At 47.5% G+C, this 21,674-nt stretch overlaps 1 protein-coding gene across 1 annotated transcript; it reads left to right on the plus strand.

The window, feature by feature from the left end:
- Positions 1-379: 379 nt before the first annotated feature.
- LOC119102654 (histone-lysine N-methyltransferase SETD1A) lies at positions 380-21,290 on the plus strand. Its single transcript, XM_037226114.1, has 8 exons — positions 380-392; positions 815-856; positions 12,252-13,193; positions 13,527-13,732; positions 15,151-15,242; positions 15,926-16,053; positions 18,497-18,669; positions 21,029-21,290. The coding sequence occupies exons 1-8, from the start codon at positions 380-382 to the stop codon at positions 21,173-21,175; spliced, it is 1,743 nt and encodes a 580-aa protein (XP_037082009.1). The 3' UTR covers positions 21,176-21,290.
- Positions 21,291-21,674: the final 384 nt, after the last annotated feature.

Below are 21,674 nucleotides of genomic sequence, written 5' to 3' on the forward strand. Positions count from 1 at the left end.
CGTATAGTCCAGAGGCACATTGCTGCCAAGAGTTGGAAAAAACTATCAGCTTGTAATCTACAGCTTTCCAGGTACCTGTCCGTTTCCTGAATGGCCTCCTGAAGAGTTGTGCTGATGAGACAACAAAAGTACAAAAATGGGTTGTATCAAACAAATTGTAAACGCTTCTCTACATCTTTAACTATTTAAACCAAAGATACTGCCCATATTTACCAGGCGCGCGGGGACCAGCATCACGGAATATCTGTCCACATAACAGGGCGGAGTCTTTGGTCCGAAATGTCTGAACGCACTAGACTTTAAGGTAAATTTAGGCTTCTAAGAGAGGTTATAGCCCTTGGCTCTTTCCATTCGCAGGATGACCAGACGTGGGGGCGTTATGGACGAGGGTGGTTAGCAGTTTCGAGGTTGGGACGAAGGGTTCACGCGTGGGAGCCCGGTTCGAATCCCGGGTACACCATGGCCGCGACTCCTAGCATAGCCACTGCCATCGACGGTGTTCCATAAATGGGCCACAACGACGTGCATTGCATTGCCTTTTTTAGCACAAAATAGATGTGCAACCTTGCATGCGACCGACGCAATATTGCAATCACGCCTGAATGTTGGCTCGCAGGCATGTCCGAATCCACGCACATCCTTTTTCGCCGATAACAAGCTTAATTTAACGGCCAAAACTGCCGGTGTCGTGGTGTGGTGAAGCATTAGGACTCTCCGCCCAGACTGTCCTTCCTTCCTGACCAAAGTCTCTCTAAGTATGAGCCTGAGATTGCAACTCTGGCGGCCATCTGACGCTTCGTCTCTTTGCCCGCAGCCCTGCGTCAAAAGATTCTCTCCCAGTACGACGTTAAAGTCAGTAGGCGGTGCTTGACCGGCGGCTGGCACCCGGCAGGCCGCTGTAACCCGGTGGAACCCCGGATGATCGCAGGCAGACGACACAACCGCCTTCGCATGCACCCCACGACCGCTCCCCCTCGAAATGACACCACGCGGCTGTCCTCGATCGCGCTGCGGGACACGAATGACTTTAGGCAGGTATGCTGCCAGGCCACTAACCGCCACCGCGGACTAAGCTCAGCTCCGTGGCTAACGATAACTGCAAGTATTCCGGCACGGTTCGCGCGACTAAATCGCTACTCATAATGCTGGACTACTCTGCTGACCTTGAATGGCATTCGGTGGCAGCACTGAATGCCTTTGTGAGGCGCTCAGTCACATGTAAACACCAGTGACATCCAGGTTTACTGAGCATATCAATACTAGGATAAATACAGCAGCTCTTAATGGCATGTGCCGTATTTTCGCCACCAGCAAGCATACTATCCTTGCCATAAATACAACTTTAAAGGCATTGCACAGAACGTCTTGGATGCGTTTCATTTGAAATCCATTTTCCCATACTATCATAGGGGTTGCTTGTTTAAGCCAAAGGTCTTTCTCGGCTGTGTTTGCCTGTAAAGTACGTTACGAAAGAAAAGAGTTACGGCAGCATACCAAATGCGAATTGAAACATATTATGACCTATACATGATAAGGTTGCGAACCGGTAACGTAACGGACTGGTAGTGGGCCACATATCTATCTATTAATTTCAATATATGCTAAGTCAATAGTTAATTTGGCAATGGAACCCTCCTCCTGTCCAGAGGGAATCGGGGACCCAATTTTGGCCAGTAACACAGAACTAAGCAATGAGTGGCATTTTGTGTTTCGTTTATTTTACAGACCCTGAGCAAACAAACACAAACTAAATTTTGGCATGGAAATCTGCTGGCTTATGTTAACGTTTGTTCCCGTGGGCAAACCTTCCGTGATTTCTGCTATGGAATGTCGACGATATCAACAATCACCTGGTCACGTGATGCTGGTAAGACGTGACGAAGCGTCGATACATTGTGCTATTAGTGACAAATAGCAGACAACCGCACCTGACTTAAACAGTTCATGGAGACAAAGAAGCGCCCACAGCTTCTGATATGTGCTTACGTGGAGCGAACACTGATTAGCCCGGTGTACCACCCCCAACACGTGCTTTTAACAATGGGCTAAGAGTGGTTTGGCTGGTTTTGATTTGGGGATTTTTGATTAAAAAAAAAAATATCCGCAGAACCACCGCTACGTGCTATTACTTACTTCACTTCATTGAATTTGTCAGAAAAGAATAGCTTATTTAATTTCAGGTCGGCATCTGTTTCCTAGCAAATTTACTTTTAAGTCATCAGACAGGTCTGTGCACGAAGGTCTCAGGTGCACTAACACGCTACACTAGTTCCTAATTTCACGGGCTGAAAGTGGTTCACCTACACCTGCTTGTATTAGCTTTAAATATATTCACGTTAATTGCGTCAATGGATGTAACACAATGGCAGCAACTTATCGTATGATTTTCAATAATCCGCTGACGCAGGTTTTACGATGCTTCTTACATCGTCAGCTGTGCAATTTGCTTTTGTTTTTGACAATTTCCCAGCCCGGAGCGTGCTGGTGGCCGCGGGCATGATCCGGCGCGTAACCTATATTAGGTGATGACTGGCAATAATGCACTAAACTGACGGAATGGTTCGAAGCCAAGACTGAAGTAATGTCTATGATTTATGTGCGAAAGATTAGAACTATTTCACTTTATTTGCTGACGTGACAACTAGAGATGACGCATAGTTCACACCAGCGTCTGCTGGACCAGGCACTGCTCACTATCGTTCTAAGGCGACAGCTGTCATACATTTCTTGACGATCCCACTCCTGCACGCTAAGGTCTATTGTGAAAAACGCTTTATGCCGAAAATGGTAGACATCATCTGTACATCTGTGTTTAGATACACCTCAGCCGTGTAGTTTTTGCAAACAAGTGCAGGGGAGGGGGGGCGAACAGAGGAATGACAAAACATGCCGGCAACCACATGCCAAACAAAACTAGCTTTGCCTCGAATGTGACCCAATTTCTTCTCAAAGTTCGGGGAGGCAGTGGCCCTAGTTGGAGGAGGACAGAGGGGCTGAACCCACTTCCCAATTGAAAAGGGAAACTATACCTCTGATACACCCTGTCATTTGCAGACATGCAGCCACTTTGGTGTCGAACTCTTACCAAGGTAGGCTGATGTGGGCTAAATCTAAATATATTTGTAGAGCAGCGAATGCTGATGCAACTGCAGTTTCTTGGTTATAAAACGATAGCTATTTGTACGAGCAGTTATGCTACTAGATCTTTTCCTACCAAAGCTTTTCAAATCTTTTCAAAAAGTTTGGTGATATTTCCGATACAATATGGGCCAAATGGATTGCTTTACACTGGCTACATCTCTGTTCATAGGCATGCACTACATGCTTAAGAGCATACTTACCTAGACCTGGTCCATGATAAATGATCATTGAATTCAAGGATTCTCAACGTTCGTCTGGCTCCTCACGACAACGACATGAGCAATGATCATGTGGCCCAGCATCCAACACCCTTGGACGATCCCCCGTGCAAGGCGTGGTATTGTCCTAGACCTTGGAGTGAACGTAAGGCATGGAACGAACGGGCCATGTGCCTATAAAAAGGCTGCTAAAATGGTATTGTAAGCCTATTATGAATTTGATGAACATGTTTTGGATATTTACTGTCAATACAATCACGTGAAGACGATTACTTCCCTTTAAGTGTTGATAAGATGTTAAAATTATATAACAACATGAATTATTTTTAAAACACATCCAAACACAATCCCACGTGAAAACTGTAAACAACGTTCAACAATCGTCACAAATGCACTCCGGGGAAGTTTTCTAGACGCCTCTGTTTAAATCAGTGTGAAGGATTCCTTTCGTTTTGGTGGCTTTGAAAACCCAAATTATCCAAGGACCTTTATATCCAAAGATGACCATATGGAGGTCACATGATTCAGACCTTGACAGCACACATCATGGTCTTGAAATGCTCTTCTGATCCCGTTCTGCCCGTTGACGCGACATGTTTAGAGCTTGATATAGCCGGGCGGGCTATCGCACCAATATCCTTCCCCACTGACGGGGCATGACATATGACGGGTCACATGAGCCGACGCGTACATGTCACTGCACCTGACACTGCCCATCTCATAGGGCTTTCTAAGGGCTATTTAAGGCCACCTGGTGCATTGCCATATCATGCTTAAGTCTTGGGACAACCGGAGGGATAAAAAGGATGAATTTATCATTGATCAGCCACACACATGTGGCGCAGAGAATAAAAGCTTTCCAATGTCTTTTTCTGCTTGCCTTCAGTTTGCTTACTTCTTTAAATCTAAGGTAGTCTAAGGTAGCCCCCCCCCCCCCCCCCCCTGTAAGACGAAGTTGAAGAGAATACAGCGCTAGAACTGATACGTACTTATCAGAAAACATTGGGATAATGTACAATGCAATACAATGCGTAATGTACAAGTACAATGCGGCCATGAGTTTAATCGTATAAGCTCCAACAATATCAAAAACCGCCCACAGACAGATCGACTTTTAAGGTGTCACAACACAAAATTGTTTGTCAGCCTCTGTGCCCTACCTAATAACCTGGACCTCAGATATGGGCACCCCAGATAGCCTTTTGTGCGAGTTGATCTTGCAGGCAGGTGCAGGAAAAACAGCCCACTGAAATATGGAAGCCTACTTTTGCTCAAAAAAGCGTTCCGAATCATAGAATCTGCATCTTGCACGCTCTAAATCGCTAAAGAAAGCGTCTGGAAATGTCGCAAAAAACCTTGATAGGAGAGAGGCTGGGCGTGTTCAAACGCGGCATGGGTTAGACGTCGGACGATAAATTTTTGCTGCACTCGATCGACCCGCACAGTGTGGAATTCGACTGCTCCCGCCCCAATCATGTTCCAGTTCTCTTAAACCGGGCCCAAGCTGACATGTGTAGATAGCGGAGCACGTCCGCTTCATTTGGCCTTCGAGTCAGCTTGAGAGGAATGAATCATCAATCCAGGGATCGATAAGCCGATTGGAAATACTTCATGCGTGGGGTTAGAAGGTCGGTATGGTGTCCATAACGACAGTCCAGTGTCTAACCTCTCACAGGTGTTCCAACTTTATACCACTGCCAGCCTATTTTCCTAGACGGACGCATGCCTGAGGGTCGTCAAAAGCGATTATATACTCAAAGTACATGGCTCAAAGTGGAACACTATCTCAAGACTCGAATTACACACGACGACCAGAGGATCAACTAACCAACGCGTCGCGTGCATAAAAGCTCACCAGACTGGTATGATAGCACCACAAATTAGGCCGTGGTCGCAGTGCTAATGTCTTCTGTACCCCATTCCATTCACTTGTATTGCGAAAGCCTACTTTCTAAATATTTGTAATTAGTTTGGCCAGAAAATTGCATTGAATGACTTCCAACGCTGATGCAAGCCGTGTATGTTTTTACATGCAAGCACTTAACACTTACCCACCTACGTACGCAGTTAGTTGCTTTCTGTTTAATTACTTTCTACTTACTTTGGTACTCACGGTTACTAAACCAATAGCCATGAAAAGTGCTCCACACGGCAGCGTTTTTTCTTGGTGTAAAACTACACGCTTTTGTTGGCAACTGTGGTATATAGTAATCACTAAGGTAACTATTTTGCAACAGCTGTGGATACCAAGTTATCAAAATTACCTTATAGAGATAATTATAAGGCATGTGTTGCCACTATCTGCACTGCTGAGCACGCACCAGAATAGTGTGTCCTTGAATTCAGAAGTGTGCCTCATTCATATAAACGAAGTACTCGACAAAGGCTGCGCCAGATTTCCACAGCTTATGAATATCGCAACATGGTGACATGGGTTTTGTTTTCTGAACCATGCCAAATGCGCGGGTGGAAAGGTGCGTTTCTTATCTTCCTAGGAACACGGGTACCAAATTACGGATTAGCTATGCCATGCAGAACAGAAAATAATGTGCTGGGTAGCAACAAGACCTTTTACAGTAGCCAAAATGTTTAGTAAAACTTTCCAACCACAGACGTGACACAACTGTACAATCACAACAAAAACAAAGTCCCTCCAAAGTCCCTTCCAAAGTCCTTAATCGCAGTCCCGCGCGCGCCATTTCTTAAAAGTAAATTCTAGAAGCTCAGACCGTAACGCAGCACAAAGCTGCTGTGCGGAAGAGTCCTAGTTCAGGTGCATGCCTTCGGCGGCAGCCAGGTCACAGGCGTGGAGTGACTGGCGGGCCGGCCTATTCATTCGACGGTATGGTAGTGAAGCTTGACCAAAATCGAACTGAGCGGACGAGGGTGATGTACTGCGGTCGGTGCTGTTCGCATGTGTTATGTTTGAACAAAATTGGTCACATCGCCAGGTAACTGATTGACATCCCAGTCGATTGTTCTCCCACATTGACATCGTGTGCGGATGAGGGAAGTAGAAATATCATTGGTGGGTGGACACAGGCAGCAAGTTTTGCGCCGGCCAGGGGCGATTAGATCAAACAAGGCCATGTCAGACGATAAGACATTTTCATTGCCGGCCGAAGGCGCTCCCGCGATGGCTTCGTATGTGCAAGGTCACACAATCCGAGCACAAGCAACAATATTTCAAATTGGTCGCCGGATCTGCGCAAATTGCCGCCCCGACCAGCCCAAAAGCATTAAGTGATATGCTGTCGGGGGGGGGGGGGGGGGGTTAGGCCTAAGACAATCAAAACCAGAAACAGACAAGTGTGCTGCACTGGCAAGTGATGGGCTTATACCAGTGCTATCGAATGCACACAGCCATAATCTGCGGGCTCGATAATAATTATTGTCTCCCGGACCGCCGTACTATGGCCATCACTCTACGGGCAGGCCTACCTCAGTTAGTTTCGAAACGAAGGATATCAGACAAGGAGGTCACGTATCACCAGTTGACTTTAATTCCGCTAGTCATAGGAAACTGCAATGATTGAATCGTCTGCAGCACTGATTAAAAAAAGGTTCCATCCTCGTAATTAGATATCTTTCTGCGGTCAGCGTGCAAGCCAAGTGGTGCTTGTTTCGAAACCATAACCGTGAAACTCAGCGTCAACCATATAATCTTACGACGAAAGCTTAACGTTTCGCAATGTTTGCCACAGCCAATGCGAATCTGAGCGTAGGAACTGTCCACCACCCGATCCGACTTTTCCTGCACCCGACCACCCGACCTTTCCTGCACTTGTTACCGGCCGCGGTGCTCACCAGCCAGAGTAAAAAAGGGTACAAAGTGGCTCCAACCCTTCCCGCCACCAGTGGGTCAATTAGAATTCAGGCCAGCTTACCCACTATGCAAAAATGTAATCAACTTTGCTTTTGAGACGTGCTATGAAATGGGAGGAAATATTCGTTTTTATTTTTGCGGGCAAGCTTTACAATCTGAAGAATAAAAAATGTATTTCTGGAATGACAAAACGACATATTTGAAATGTAGAACAACCACTTATAACAAAAAACATCTATTTTCATGTAATAATTGTATCCGACTTTCTTATGGGAAGGCAATGGACCGGAGTATCGCGATTTTTAATCCACAGGACCGATTTTGGCAAGATGCAACACTTGTGACAGAATGATTTGGCGTAACTTAAGGCATAGAAAAACGTCACTGGAGTAATCAGAACGCTAATACGTTGGATACATCTGTACATGTGGATCCTGCTAACTAAATTTAATGGTTAACCGTACCAGTGAGGGTTTTAAAGGAAGCGTTCAACATTTGTGTGAAGTTTTGAACTGAAATAACCATATTTATATATTTGTGTTTGTATTTGTGCTCTTATTTGTTTGCTTCAAAACCATTTAAGACGTGGTTTTCGGGTCTTCGGCTGGGTACAACGTTTGCTAGCTTCGGTTTGTTAGATCACTCACTCACTCAGTCACTCGTTACAACGCATTACCAAAAATGCTCTAAAACATACTTTAAGATACGATATTACCAACTCAACTGTAAAGTAGGATGCCGCAAAATACGATACGATAAGATACAGTACGATCAAATACGGCACAATAAAATATGATGTTAAAAAACGAGCTAAGTAGAACAATGGACTTAGTAAATGCTCTAAACTGACAACCAAATTTGCCAAACCCAGCGCACACACACGGAGATGATTGAAAAATAAATTGCAGGTACAAGCGATCCGCATTGGCTTGCAAAGCTCACACACATACATACACCTGACGTATAATCACACGGGTAACCAGCATGGCTACAAACTAAGGCGCATGACCTAACATTTGCGCTTTGAAATGCTAGTTTTCAATCCCTCAGAAGTCGAAGATGAGGACACAGTGATGGCTGAAGTCAGTTGGCAAGTTGCCGCGGCACAATAGGGAAAGGCTCGCTTGATGACTTGCAATCGGCACCTGAGCGGGTGTCGAATCACTGGCACAGAGGGGCGCGTCTCCCTAAATGAAATCAGAAATTGTTGCTTAAAGAGATTGGACAGCCGGGGCGGGGTTCTTTGCATTTTAGGGCTTTGAATCATTGCAGCACGTCCCTCTCCCCCGCTAAGCCATCATTCCAGGGCGGGCCTAGATATTCCAGAGTCGGTATTATATGCTGACTGGGACAGAGGCACGCCAGGGACAATCCTGGCGGCATAGTTTATTATTTTTTGAGTCCTCAACACCTGGCAACTGATCGTACCCTCACCGCGCAACAACAGTCAGATACGTAAAATCGTAGATTTCTATAATAATTTTGAAAACATCAGGTATTGAGTAATGCCTGAAGCGGTACAGTGATATTATAATTTTGTTACATTTTTTGCACGACATTTTGCGCGAAATGATTTTCCCACGAGAGCATCGAGTCACACCGAGAAATTTGATGTGCCATAAAAGTGAGATAAACTATTCATTCATCGTAAAGTGGAAGCCACAATTTTTATCTAAATTATGCTTTGAACCTATTAGAAGAAAGTCGGTTCTGTCCTTGTCCATTTTCAGTGAGTTTACGCTGAGCCAAGCCTGAAGTTCGCGAATTTATATTTATAGACGACATTTTAGTGCTCCGAGGCTGCTTTTCGGGAGAAGTGACCTTTCGAGAATTTTTCAAACGACCCTTTCAAGAATTTTGGACAGCATAACTGAGAGATGTGGACCTTTTTTAACTGTCACAGTTGGGACGCCTAATTTCAAGACGGGTGCCACGCGCGCAATGTTCCACTCGTCGGGAAGTACCCGAGTTGTGAAAGGGCAGCTGATGGTCAGCAGGAGATGAGGACCGAACACAGGGAAGCATCGGCGCGCCGCTTTTATTGATACGCCGTTCAGACTAACCGCTCTCGAGCTGCTCATCCGCCGGATCTACAAAGATATTTCAGAGAGACTAGCGGACTTAAGGTAAAAGAGGTTGTACCCACCGTTGGCGGTCTGGGTGGCTTCCGTCCCTTCCTCTCAGTTTGGTGGCGATGCGAAACCCAACCATCAAGAATAGACGGTTGAACTGGTCAGCCAGGTCAGAGTTTTCCTCTAACGGATATTTCCTTAAGGGATCATTCATCTTGCCCAATCTTAATTGATCAGGAGAGGTCCAGTCTTGAAGATCATGTGGTGCGGTTCACAGCCATGCCCTTTTTAAGATGTGAACCTCACTGGTTCCTGAGCTACACGCCCGCGAAGATGTGCAGACTATTTGGTGCTGACTATTTTATGGTCTCCAAGACACCCATGACGCCACATAACGTCATTCAATTCTGCCATTCCTTTGGCCATGCAGCAAACAAAGCCAAAGCAGACATAGTTGTCGAGTTGTTCACATCCGGCGTTTGTGAACACGATCTCCATACATAACGGCCGTTGATCGGCTCTCAGTGAATGCTGAGCATGGCACCGTGACGCAATCAGACAATAGTAAACTGAGAAGCATATTTATTGAATAGAGAAATTGTGTGGTCTAGCGCAGTATTTTCCTTCTTAAAAATATACCAACAGTTATGAGTGCGTTTATTTCATCATCTGATGCTTGCTTCGATGTCTTAAGAATGTGAAATTTAATGATACCGAGGTTTTCATGAAAAACATTTGTTGTAAGCGAGTTTATTTCGTCATCTGATGCTTGCGTGGATGCCAATAAAATGTGGCACAGTGCCTTTAAGACGATCGGGGTTTTCACAAAAACACGATTTATTCAATTTTCTCAATGTACCATGGTTTAATCACCCCCCTCAAGTGTAACTCAGACACAGTTTTAAACATAAAATGAATAAGATGTTTTTACTCTGTTTCTTTTGTCTACGCCATCGCCATAAATTGTTCAACAGGATATCCCACCGGCCAGCCACGGCAAAAATTATAAATATTAGGACTAAGCGTCGATACCGCATCGCTCCCTGCCAAGAAAGGTGAAATCAACTAAATTTGTTGAGCATATACACAAACATCGGTTGGCATCTCCCTTGTCAGCACAGTTTAAATGAGTTTAATAGAGATGTTTATGAACCATGTAGCTACAGTTGAAAGTAGCCAGTTCCAAGAATGATGGCCGACAGCCCCTCAAAACCACCACCAGAGCTAGTGTACCTAGCTTATTTTTTTGTGTGCTGAGTATCCCGCCGCCGCTATGAATTTGATTATGCTCTGATGTGCAGGCGAGCGGGTGTTTATGCTGGTAAATACTCATGCAAATATCAGGATAGACTACATCGTGCTTGGAGCGAAGAACACCGATATATGTTGTATACACAGACGCACACCCCCCCCCCCACCCCCCCCACCCCCCCCCCCCCACACACACACACACACACACACACACACACATACACGTACAGGTATGCAAGGACACACACTGCATGCACAAGTAGGCTTTCACTGTTAATACTAAAAGCACAAAACGTGCACACAAACACACACACAAACGCGAATACGTATATCGCTGATCACAAATATGTTGATCTGTGTTAAATGGAAAAGTGGCACACACTTAACTAAAATGAGATAAAGGGAGCAAATTACACTGAGGTCAAGATAAGCAGCAGCATAAACGTCCAAGCACAACGTGAGTTACGATACATTTTCAATTAAGAAAGTATTCTTTGACATGTTTCTTAAAGGATACTTTTGTTCCCATGCACGTCATGGATATTTGGAAACATTTTGCAAACCAAACGATGGAATTCCAGGCCCTGGGCGGACTACATGGCCAGGAACAAGCTTTATAGTTAGATGCAGGAAAAGGAATTTGTTTTGGACATCCTTGCTATTCATTCCGAGAATGGAATGTGCCAATATTTTTCCAAAATTTTGCCGCAAAAATACTTGATATCTCTCTTTCCTTCCATTCCATAGTTCGTCTCAATAGCTAAGCTGGTTAGAGTACCTTTAGTCTGATTCACGTACTGGCAGTGACGAGGGTAGGGTCCAAGCCGGTTTATGCATTCACTTGTGGGCCTTGCGCCAAGCGTTGGAGCACGCCAAGCTTTCACCGTGAAATTCTACCGTTGACCCGGAGCTCCACGATCCAGTGGAGGGGCGAGGGTTCAGGCAACCAGCGCCACTTGCTGTAGACGCTGATTTCAGAACTGTACCCAATCGAAAGATTAGGATCAAATTGTGAGAGATAAACAAATCAAATGCTGAGCCCGATTCCTGAGCTTTATTTCGTATATTCCCCTCGTAAGGGCCAGGTGGTGATGGCTGCCTGTCGCCCGCTCGCTCGGTGTGGGAACAAAATCGACCACACGGCAGCATTCCGGTCAAGCTTCACTACCACACTGTTGAACGTATGGGCCATTCATCCACTATTCCACCCCCTAACCTCTTTGCTGCTGAGGACATGCGCCTGGATCAGGACTGGTCCCCACAGCACCTTTGTGATGCGTTACAATATAAAGTTCCTTAATGGTCTTATGACAAATAATGCGCACTGGAGCGCGAGGGTACTTTCTTTTTGTTGCAATTGTACTGTAATATGGAAAAAACAGTGCATACAACCCGACACACAACATAACCCCATGAGCTACCTGAGGACCAACTTGAGGATGAGGCTGCAGCGGCAAACTCTTTCTCATCTGCACTGCCTCGATGCGTTCGTACTTTTCGCAGATGAAGTGGAGGTTACCACGCCCAGCGTGCTTACTACTTCCAGCCGTCCTGGACCTGGGTCCGGGTCTGCAATCACAGGATCCGTTCCCGAGGAGGCTGAAGGAGCCGGGGCATCCGAGACTACAGAGTCCACTGATGAACCAGAGCCGCCCGGAGGGACCGAGGCGTCCACGCAGTCACCCGAGGGGGACGAGACACTCACCAGGTCGCCTGACCTAACTGAGTCACCGGCGGGTACAGGGCCATCTGAGGACGGCAAACAGTCCAGTGGAGCAGAGCGGTCCGAGGAGACCGCAGCCCCCGACGAAGCCGAATCCTCAGAGGTGACGACAGCTCCCAAGACGGCTGGTTCCGCCGAGGAAGCTCAGACGCTAGATGCAGAAAGCCGACCAGTGGAGCGGCAGGACGTGGGTCAGGACGAGGGCTCGGATGGTTCTCAGGACGTGGGTCAGGACGAGGACCCGACCGGTCCCCGATACGTGGGTCAGGATGCCGGACAAGGCGTGGGTCAATTGGCAGACCGGGCGGAGGCTATTGCCGATGACCATGGCACAGCCCAGGCCGCCGAATCAGAAGCGTCACAGAGTCAGGACGGTTGGCGAGACGCGAGCCAGGCTGCCGCGGCGACCGCCCAGGAGACGAGCACTCTCGCTACAGCCTTTTCCATCGGAACGCCGCCACCGACCGCCTCGACCGACGAGGCACCGTTGGCAACGACGGCCTGGCCCAACAACGACCCGGAACCGACCAAAGCCGAGTCGGCCATCGCACCTCCCGCAACGGAACCGGCGCTGGTGACCGCCGAGCCGGAGCCGGAGCCGGAGCCGGAGCCGGAGCCGGAGCCGGAGCCGGAGCCGGAGCCAGAGCCAGAGCCAGAGCCAGAGCCAGAGCCAGAGCCAGAACCGGAGTTGGAGCTAGAGCCGGAACCAAAATCGGCCGAGCCGACACAGAGTCCTGCGAGACCAGAGCCAGTGCCGGAGCCAACGTCGGCCAGACCGACATGGAGTGAAGCCGACGGACAGCTGGACAGGTCCCTGGAGGTCCTGGACAGGTCCCTGGAGACGGAGGCCGAGACATCACATGCTGAGGGCCGGAAGTCACAGCACGGTGACCAGCTGCGGAGCGCGGGCGCTTCTGTGGAGCTGGAGCCGCTCGCCAAGGAGGAGACGCCCGGAAGAAAAGGTGCAGTGGCAGGCCTGCAATGATAAATAAATCTTCGTGTGGTCATGCATCTGTTTTGCACGTGTTTTGGACATACTCAACCCTGATCTGAATTCACTGAGACTAATCACATTTATCAAGTATCGAGTAAGTGGCTGCAAATAAGGTGATAGGGCCCGCGAAGCGATTTCAAGATCATGTCTATTTTGAGAGCCTTTTCTTTCTCGTTCGTACACCGATTTGATGTGCCATACCTGCCACCGTAAACAACTGATAACCTCGTGATAGCACTGTCTGTGTAGGCTGCCGTCTAGATCACGATATTTGAGATGATGTTTTGCTGTGCGCCTCCAGAACCCGAGCGTGCGAGCACGGGGACGTCTCCGGTGGAGCTCAACCTGGACGAGGTGTACCAGAGGGGCGTCAAGGCTCAGCTCACGCAGAGCCTCGTGCTCGCCCGGTCCGTGGAGAACACCATGCACGAGGTGTTCCTGCGGCCCCGTGAGGTGGAGTACCGGCTCGGGCAGCACAGGGTCACCACCTTCATCGCCGATCTGACGGTGAGTGCATGTCAAGACAATGGCGTACCGCGGGCCCGCGGCACTCAGTAAAATGCAGTAAAAGAATGGCATAAATGCGTGCCAAGTGTTCGGAATTAATGGAACTACGTCATTACTGCGGGCGTACCGCGGGGCCGCAATTACTGAGCCCGTGGGTCCGCGGGCTCAGCAAAATGCAGTAAAAGAATGGCATAAATGCGTGCCAAATGTTTGGACTTAATGTAACTACGTCACTACGTATAGACAATTTCATACTACAGTAAGTAAACTTTGGAAGAATAACGGACCCAGTAAAGAAAGGATTGCGAGAAAAAGTACCATCTGATCAAAGTATTGGTAACTATAAAAAAATTGTACTCCAAGTGTGGGCTGTTTGACGTAGAGTCAAAAATATAAGTCGTAGAGAAGAGCCAAATAGTTCAGCATACTTTGGACAATTCCAAATGGAGCGTTTGTCTACAAGCCGCCTCCAGTAGCAAAGGACATCAATGCCAATCAATGATACAAGTTGTGGCGCACTGCAAACGGAACTATGCACGGCCTCAATGTGCACAAATTGAACACAATTGCCCCTCCCCTGAAGCTAACGCCACGCCAACCGAACATCGCCGAGCATGACCAACATCAGTGCAACATTCCTTTCATTGCTTTGCCAGCACGGCTGTTTGCAGTAAAGACTACCCTTGTGGCATCCACACATATACCTTATCGCATATTATGTTTTGGTTGTCAGTGTCAGCCGATATGGCGCACAACGCGGTAACTTTTATCGAAGTAGTTGGTGTATTGAAATATATTTCAAGCCTAAATTGTGAACGAAATCAACAAACAGGAGCAAAAGCAAACTCATGCACGTGTTGAATGGTTGCAATGAAAATGCTGCGATGAAAACGCTGGTGACGTGCAAGTGAGGTAGAAGTCGCTCAAAATCTTGACACAATTCTTCGTTGTGATTCTTGGGTTAAGTGTCAGCATCGAACGGCTCTTATATCTTGAACGTTAAATGTGACTTATAGCTTGTTAAATTTAGTGATGTGCTGCATACTCCAATGAAAGCTTGACCGCACATGACCCGAGATTGGCTACATTTGCGGAGTGTGAGAGGCGAGCACCTACTTACGTGAGGGGTCCGATGAGTGGCAGCGAGGTTAAAAGAACGGAATATAAATATCTCTTATATGTAAAGGTACGGTAAATATTTCATGCACTGTCAAATTCATCACGTAGCGCGCGAATCCCGGCATGTTTAAATCATGTGGTAAAATTACATACCATCATCAGCAATGTCCAGGCATGGTCCGATGGACGAATCGCGTGGAAAATGCACTGAAACAACGGCAAACTATACACGGAAGATAGCTGTACACAAACACAAGTAAAGAATTAACAATAACAAACAATGTTATGTCCCTTTCCAGGTCAGCGGAATGGACGTCCTGAAAGTTATAGAATCAAGCATGGACATGGAGGACATGGTGATGAACGTTACAATAGATTTTCCCGAGATCAGGTCAGTAGATTCCAACTTCAAATGAGGTTGAACTTGTACGGTCGACTAAAAGTAACATGCGTAAATAGGCCTGCTATGCCGTGAGAAACGATAACATGCACAGGAGTACGATAAGGTACTATAAAATATCCAAGTAGCTGGGAAAAAGTAACAACGCAGGCTGTGAAATGCCTGGCGAATCAAAGTGCACTATGTTTATTGATAAGCGTTGAGATATGGTTTGCTCGGCAATGGATTACACACACACACACGCACACACACACACACACACACACACACACACACACACACACACACACACACACACACACACACACACACACACCACACACACACACACACACACACACACACACACACACACACACCCCACACACACACATATACATATATATATATATATATATATATATATATATATATATATATATATATATATGCATATAAAGGATAACGAGCTGGACCTCTATGGCCTGTGGTGGTGTATCATTGTCATGATTGCTAGATCCTGGCTGAACTGTTTATATCTATTCTCACGACCTTCATAAATTTCCTTGAGAAAACATGAAATACCACGCCTGTTTCGGGCAATCCCTTTTGAACACATCATGGCAAAGCCGCATGCCCTACATCAGCATTGCGTGAAGCAACCCCGTCCATGTTCGCACGAATCTGCTCGACAGGCTGTCGGGCAACTTCAACGCCTCCGGCTCCATATCCGGACTTCAGAAGGAGAGGCTGGTGTACCTCAGGACGTCGTTCCCCAGCTACGGCTTCGGCGACATCGAAGCCGTGATCGCCAATACCACAGGTCTCTATTTCGTACCACGTATTTGCGCCGGCACAATGTGACGGCCTGTTTACACCCTGCAAACGTGCGGTACCTGCGTCATCCGCTGTCCGGTCGACACGTACTGCTTCGCCTTCACTACAACACTTCGTCTCGTCGGACCAACGCGGCGGCGGCCGTGAGCTAGTTTTGCTGCCGGGAGGGACTAAACGACTGGCAAAACCTGTTGACAGCCCCATGTTCCGAGCCTATGGGACCGATCGCGAACCGACCGGTGTGGGACATGTTGATGAATTTTGACCTGCACCGTCTTTCATAAGGTCACTCCTGGAAAAGGTCACTCTTGAGCCAAGGTCACTCTTGATAGGTCATCAAACACGCTGCATCGATGAGCAAAAGTTTCGAGCGGATCGGTCTGATACTTTCGGAGCATGGGGTCGTGTGCAGGCAATTTTGGTGGTCTCGGACGTTTCTGGTGACCTTTGACCTCACCCAAGGTCACCATTTCCTGCAGAGGTCAAGAAACTGCTTTGTGAGCTACCTACTACGAGCCACAATCAATTTATTGTTTCCTGGTCCCGAAGTATCTCCCTCTTCTGACCAACACCCACATTGGTTTTCGCACTGCGTGTCATGCAACTCCACCACGCAGCACTACTTGCCGCCGCAGCCGGTGAAGGGGTTCTCAATGACACACTAGCCTTACATGCTTTCGCGTCCCCTCTGCCGGTGGTGGTGGTGATGTGGGATTTCGGGCCCGCCGATAGCAGGGTCATATGTCGGATGTCTCACTGCCCTTTCTCTCGTGGTGGAAACCGCAATCCAAGCGGCGGTGCCGAGCCGTCTTAGATAAGTAGTCCCCCCCCCCCTCCCATTCGCCTGCCTTCAGTCGGCAGTCTGCATCAGGGTTCCCATGAAATAAAGTAATGTGATCCAACATTACCCGGGTAGAGCGTCACATGAAACCTGGGGCGTAATACACGGAAATATGCTCTTGCTGGGCTACTTAGTGCAATACCTGCAATCTTGACAACTTAAATTGGCAACCTTACCATGCATAGCGAAACTTAGTCCATAAAAGGGCATGCAAGCCAATGAGCATTCTACAATTGTCTGGAAGTCATTTCAACAACGCAAAGTGTCATGCGGTTAAGCAAAGCAGAGGTGGCGTTATGCCATTTTGTCGACGTTGATAGGCGGACGAAGACGGATGCATATAGGGATCCCTGGCATTTATGGCAGTTTGCTCCACATCGAGCACAGAGGCCGCACAAAAGCCAGTTACAACTAGGGGTGCTTATCTTTGCGAAAGGAGGGTCCCAAAATAAGGGATGCGCCCAGATGAAAGTTATTATGCATTTGCCACTAAAACAGTCATAGAGGTTGTTCGGAATTGAATGTGAGACCAAAACTATGCGAATGTGTGACCGAGACATGGATTTGTAGTTAGGATGTAAAGCACAAGTACCCATAATGTGCATTGTTTGCAATGGAAGGAACGTTTCAAGCTGATAGGATGACTCAACAATATACTGCCGACAAAATTGACATCTTTTCCGAGCATTGGCATGTTGACTGGGCTCTGTCGTGAAGTTGCTACCTGAATTCAGGCATATTAGACCATTATTACCACCCACCATACCAGCGGAGTAGACAAGATTCTTGACCCCAGATCTTCTGCCAAGGAGAGATTGTCGACCGTGGGGCATGGACTGGGAAGATTTTGTGGTAGTCAGTTCCATAGGCTCGGAGCATGGGGCTGACTGAAGTCAATTTCTGTGGTTTTGGGGAATTTAAATATCTTTGATCTGGCCCCATTTCACCATCTTCTGGAAAGGGTAAGATATCGACCATGGCGCATAGCATGTTGAACGTTCTGCGACGATTGAGTCCATTGACTTGGAGCATGGCGTTGTCTGCGAACTATTTTCTAGTTTTGGGTTTTTTGGTGACGTGTCACCTGACCCAGGGTCATCATGCTCTGGACAGGTTAGTTTATCGATCATGCTGCATGGTTTGGTGAAGATTTCGTGCAGATCGGTCTCATATGATCGAAGCAGACCGTTTGCACTCCAGGCACAAGCGTGGGGGTATGCGCAAGCCAAGGTGCTGTCTGCTGATGATCGAATGAAACATGCCCAGCCCTGGTCCTAGCCATGCAACGAATGTTTGGCTGTTTCGTTGTGTGGCATTGAGCTCTTCCGGCCAGTCATGTCCATTTCAGGGCTATGGGATGAAGGGAAGTGGATAGCGGCAGGATAGAACTACGCCCAACTGGAGGTCCATCCGTCAAACTGAGGGTCCATCTGCTGAGACCTATTCCGCGCAGTTTGTGCTCAGCACTCAGCCACCGCAGACCTGTGCGCACCTGTGCGATGAAGACATCAACCCGTTTCTCCTCCACATGTGTGGGTGTTCTGACAAACTGAGATGCCCTCACTAACCCCGACCGGTCCGTTTCAAGCGGTTGCCCGAGCTGAGCTGGGACACTCCGTCAATGACCGGAAGCTTGCCGTCGAGCTGCTGATCTGCGACGTGGCCTTCGGTGACCCAGAGGTCAGGCTGTCCAGCGTCAAAATACCGCGGGCATTGGAGAAGCTCGACTTCGTTCGACTATTCGGAGAGGCCGTGCGCAAGGTAAATGAGACTGTTTTATGTCAACTGTTGCAAGCTTTGAGGCAGTGTGAACACTATGCATGTGTGAATGTGTGTATGACTGCGTCACTGCGTGTGGGTGGATGGAAACTCTCCCACCTTGTACGCGGTGCCCGTTTACAGTCTCCATGTGCTCGAGATGCAGTGTGTTTATTCGCGGGCGTCTATACGCGGATGCGTCTTCGTTGCATGGAATGTTCCAAAACTTGCAAGGACACCTACAAAGCAGCTGAGGCGTTTGATAACAGCGTCATGTTTGGTAAGAATGGGGTTCTTCCACAGGGCTGAATGCTTAGAGCGTTTTTGGATGACTTTTATGCTGTGACATTTTATCCGGTGTATGCAACATTTCCAGTGTTCCCTTCGTCACCGCACTGTGGCTCGGAGTAAAGACGCGACTTTCAATTTGCTAATCCGTTAGCATCTGACCCCCAAGGATCCGTGGGCTTATGGCCAGGTTGTGGGCCAGTCTTGGCGGGCTTTTGCAGGTCACGCGTTCAACAAGCAAAACCATGCATTTTTTCCCATTCCTTAAGTTTAAACCATCCAAAAAATTGATGCCAAACACAACACCATTATGATTTGTTTTCAATTTTAGGAAGAGTATGAGTGACAGAAGCCCATGACAAACATGCCACACCAGCAAAACCAGGTTTTACGGCTTGCACAACATGAAGAAAACACCTCACCGAAAAATTCAAGAAGGACAACCCATACTTTCAATGCTTGGCCCGTTGTCACTGATCAAATTTAGAGGGGTCATCAACATTAACACAATTGCTCACCACTCTTGGCTCGTAGACCATACTCATATTCAATATCAATAACTTGTTAAATGTACAGGAAGCTGCGAGTCTTTTATTACCGTAGCCCTCCTAAACTCGTCAATACCGTCCGCAGTTCCTGGCATGTTGCATGCACGAAAACAGTCCTAAATTGAAAAGTGGTAATATAGAGTTTGTATATCATGCCTGAAGAGCAATTTACGGAGGCCCTTGCGTGTCACCCTTGCTACGATTGAGTAAGTTGTTAAATGCATTTGCGAAGAACATTTTGCACGTAAATAAAACAGTAGCAATAGCGTTATTCCTCGACGAAAAACCAGGGCAGTGGAGGTAAAGATGTGTTGATATTTCCGCAACGTGTCTTTACCGAACGAACAGCAGAAGTAAATTCAAAATTGTCTGCCGATGTTGTTATAGGGCATTGATCCTACTCGATTCTTCACGTTTTTCTTTTGATGCAGCGAGCCACAGCTTTTACAGGACACCAACATTCATCAGACAGTAGTATTTAGTCTTTTCCGAATACAAACCAGGAGAATGGAAATATAGATGGGTTGATATTTCGGTAACATGCTGGTAACATAGTAGCGTGTTTCTTCCGTCAACACAGGTTTATTACTTATATTTAAATCAAACAATGACTTGCAATAATTTCAACCCAAGAAGTTCGTCACACATCCCACAAGTGCCACACAACCAGCCGCGACCGCACCACACACGATAACAACGCGCACAACAAGCCGTCACCCCACACTCAGACTCGCAGCGGTGACATGACCAAACACAGTTTCCTGTAACTTCCGTAAGGCGGCCAAACAACTGAGGTTTAACGTCAACTACGAAAGCAAACTTTCAAAACACCGGAAGGCTACACGTGCCTTTATCGAAACAATAGCCAAAGGACTTCTGCCCATTCTTTCGATAGAGGCATGTTGCCAAAATATCAACCCACCTGCATCTCCATTCTCCCCACTTTCTCCGAGGAATAAAGCTATCACTACTGTCTTATCCGTGTTATAAATAAACAAGCATCACACATCATGCATGAATTACACATGCAAACTTATTACATATATAAATATGATAGCGTGATAAACATATATCAATTACACGTTTGCTTAAATTCGTGTGCATGCACACCCATTCTTCACGTCACGCTATCGAGACGTCTCTATGGCCTAGTTGGTTGGGTCGCCCGCCTCCGGTTCGCCCGCTCGTGGCGGGCGAGATGGGTCCGAGTCGCGTTAAGCGCTGGCCATTTGCCTCTGACTCGAATGGTCGGTGTGCGGTGGCGGCGGGTCGCGCTAATAGCCATGTGACGCCAGGGTGTAAAAGGATTATGCCGAACGCTGCGGAACGTCGAGCTTAAGCCGCACGAATTCTACCGTTGTCCAGGTATTTCACGATCAGGTGGTGCGGCTAGGGTTCACTCAACAGGGACTGCTTAGCGTGGGCGCTGATCCCAGACATCCGTTCCATCGAAAGGTTTGAGCAAAATCTTAAACCGTCTCCACGCGGCGGAAGCTTGAACTCATGGTTCCCTGTTTTTCCGACAGATGATACTGCACCAGATGACCGCTGAAATCGAGCCGTCCGTAGAGGCCTCTCTGCACGAGGCAATCACGAAAGAGCTGGACCGAGTCACGCTGGACAGGGAAGCTATCGAGGACCACTGGCGCCAGGCGAACAGCGACAAAATCTAGCCCGAGTCAGCTGACCGCTTTACACCACGACTTCTCGCAACGAGACGGCCATACCCTCGGACTTTGGCAATGAACAGACCGAGCTGGATATTGGGCCTTGGTTTACGTGGATCAAATGGCCGGCCTTGTTGTCCTGAATTGTTGGCAAATAGAGCCTAGCAGCGAAATGTCAAAACATGCTGTAGTTTCCTGTAGCGGTAAACTTATGTCCTGAGCGATAGGAATAACTTCGGCGAAGATATTTGGGGCGTCGTAAGTGGAACCGAAAAGTTAGAGATAGTCTCTCACGCAGGTATGGTGCGTAGCGCGTGCCAGGTTCAGAGGGGCAAAGTTTTGCTTATCGCAGGCTGGGAAATTGCCATGCGTTTCAAGAAATGAAGAATTACGAGTGAATTCCATGAAAAAAGTCACGAACGAATGACTTGTGCTGATCATGGATGACGCAGAAGTGCAGATGACGTATTCGGCAGAAACGTTTACCCCACAGTTCACGCGAGGT

The sequence above is a fragment of the Pollicipes pollicipes genome, unplaced genomic scaffold (genome assembly GCF_011947565.3).
Source record: "Pollicipes pollicipes isolate AB1234 unplaced genomic scaffold, Ppol_2.1 Scaffold_5724;HRSCAF=6776_pilon_pilon_pilon, whole genome shotgun sequence".
Taxonomy (NCBI): Eukaryota; Metazoa; Arthropoda; class Thecostraca; order Pollicipedomorpha; family Pollicipedidae; genus Pollicipes; species Pollicipes pollicipes.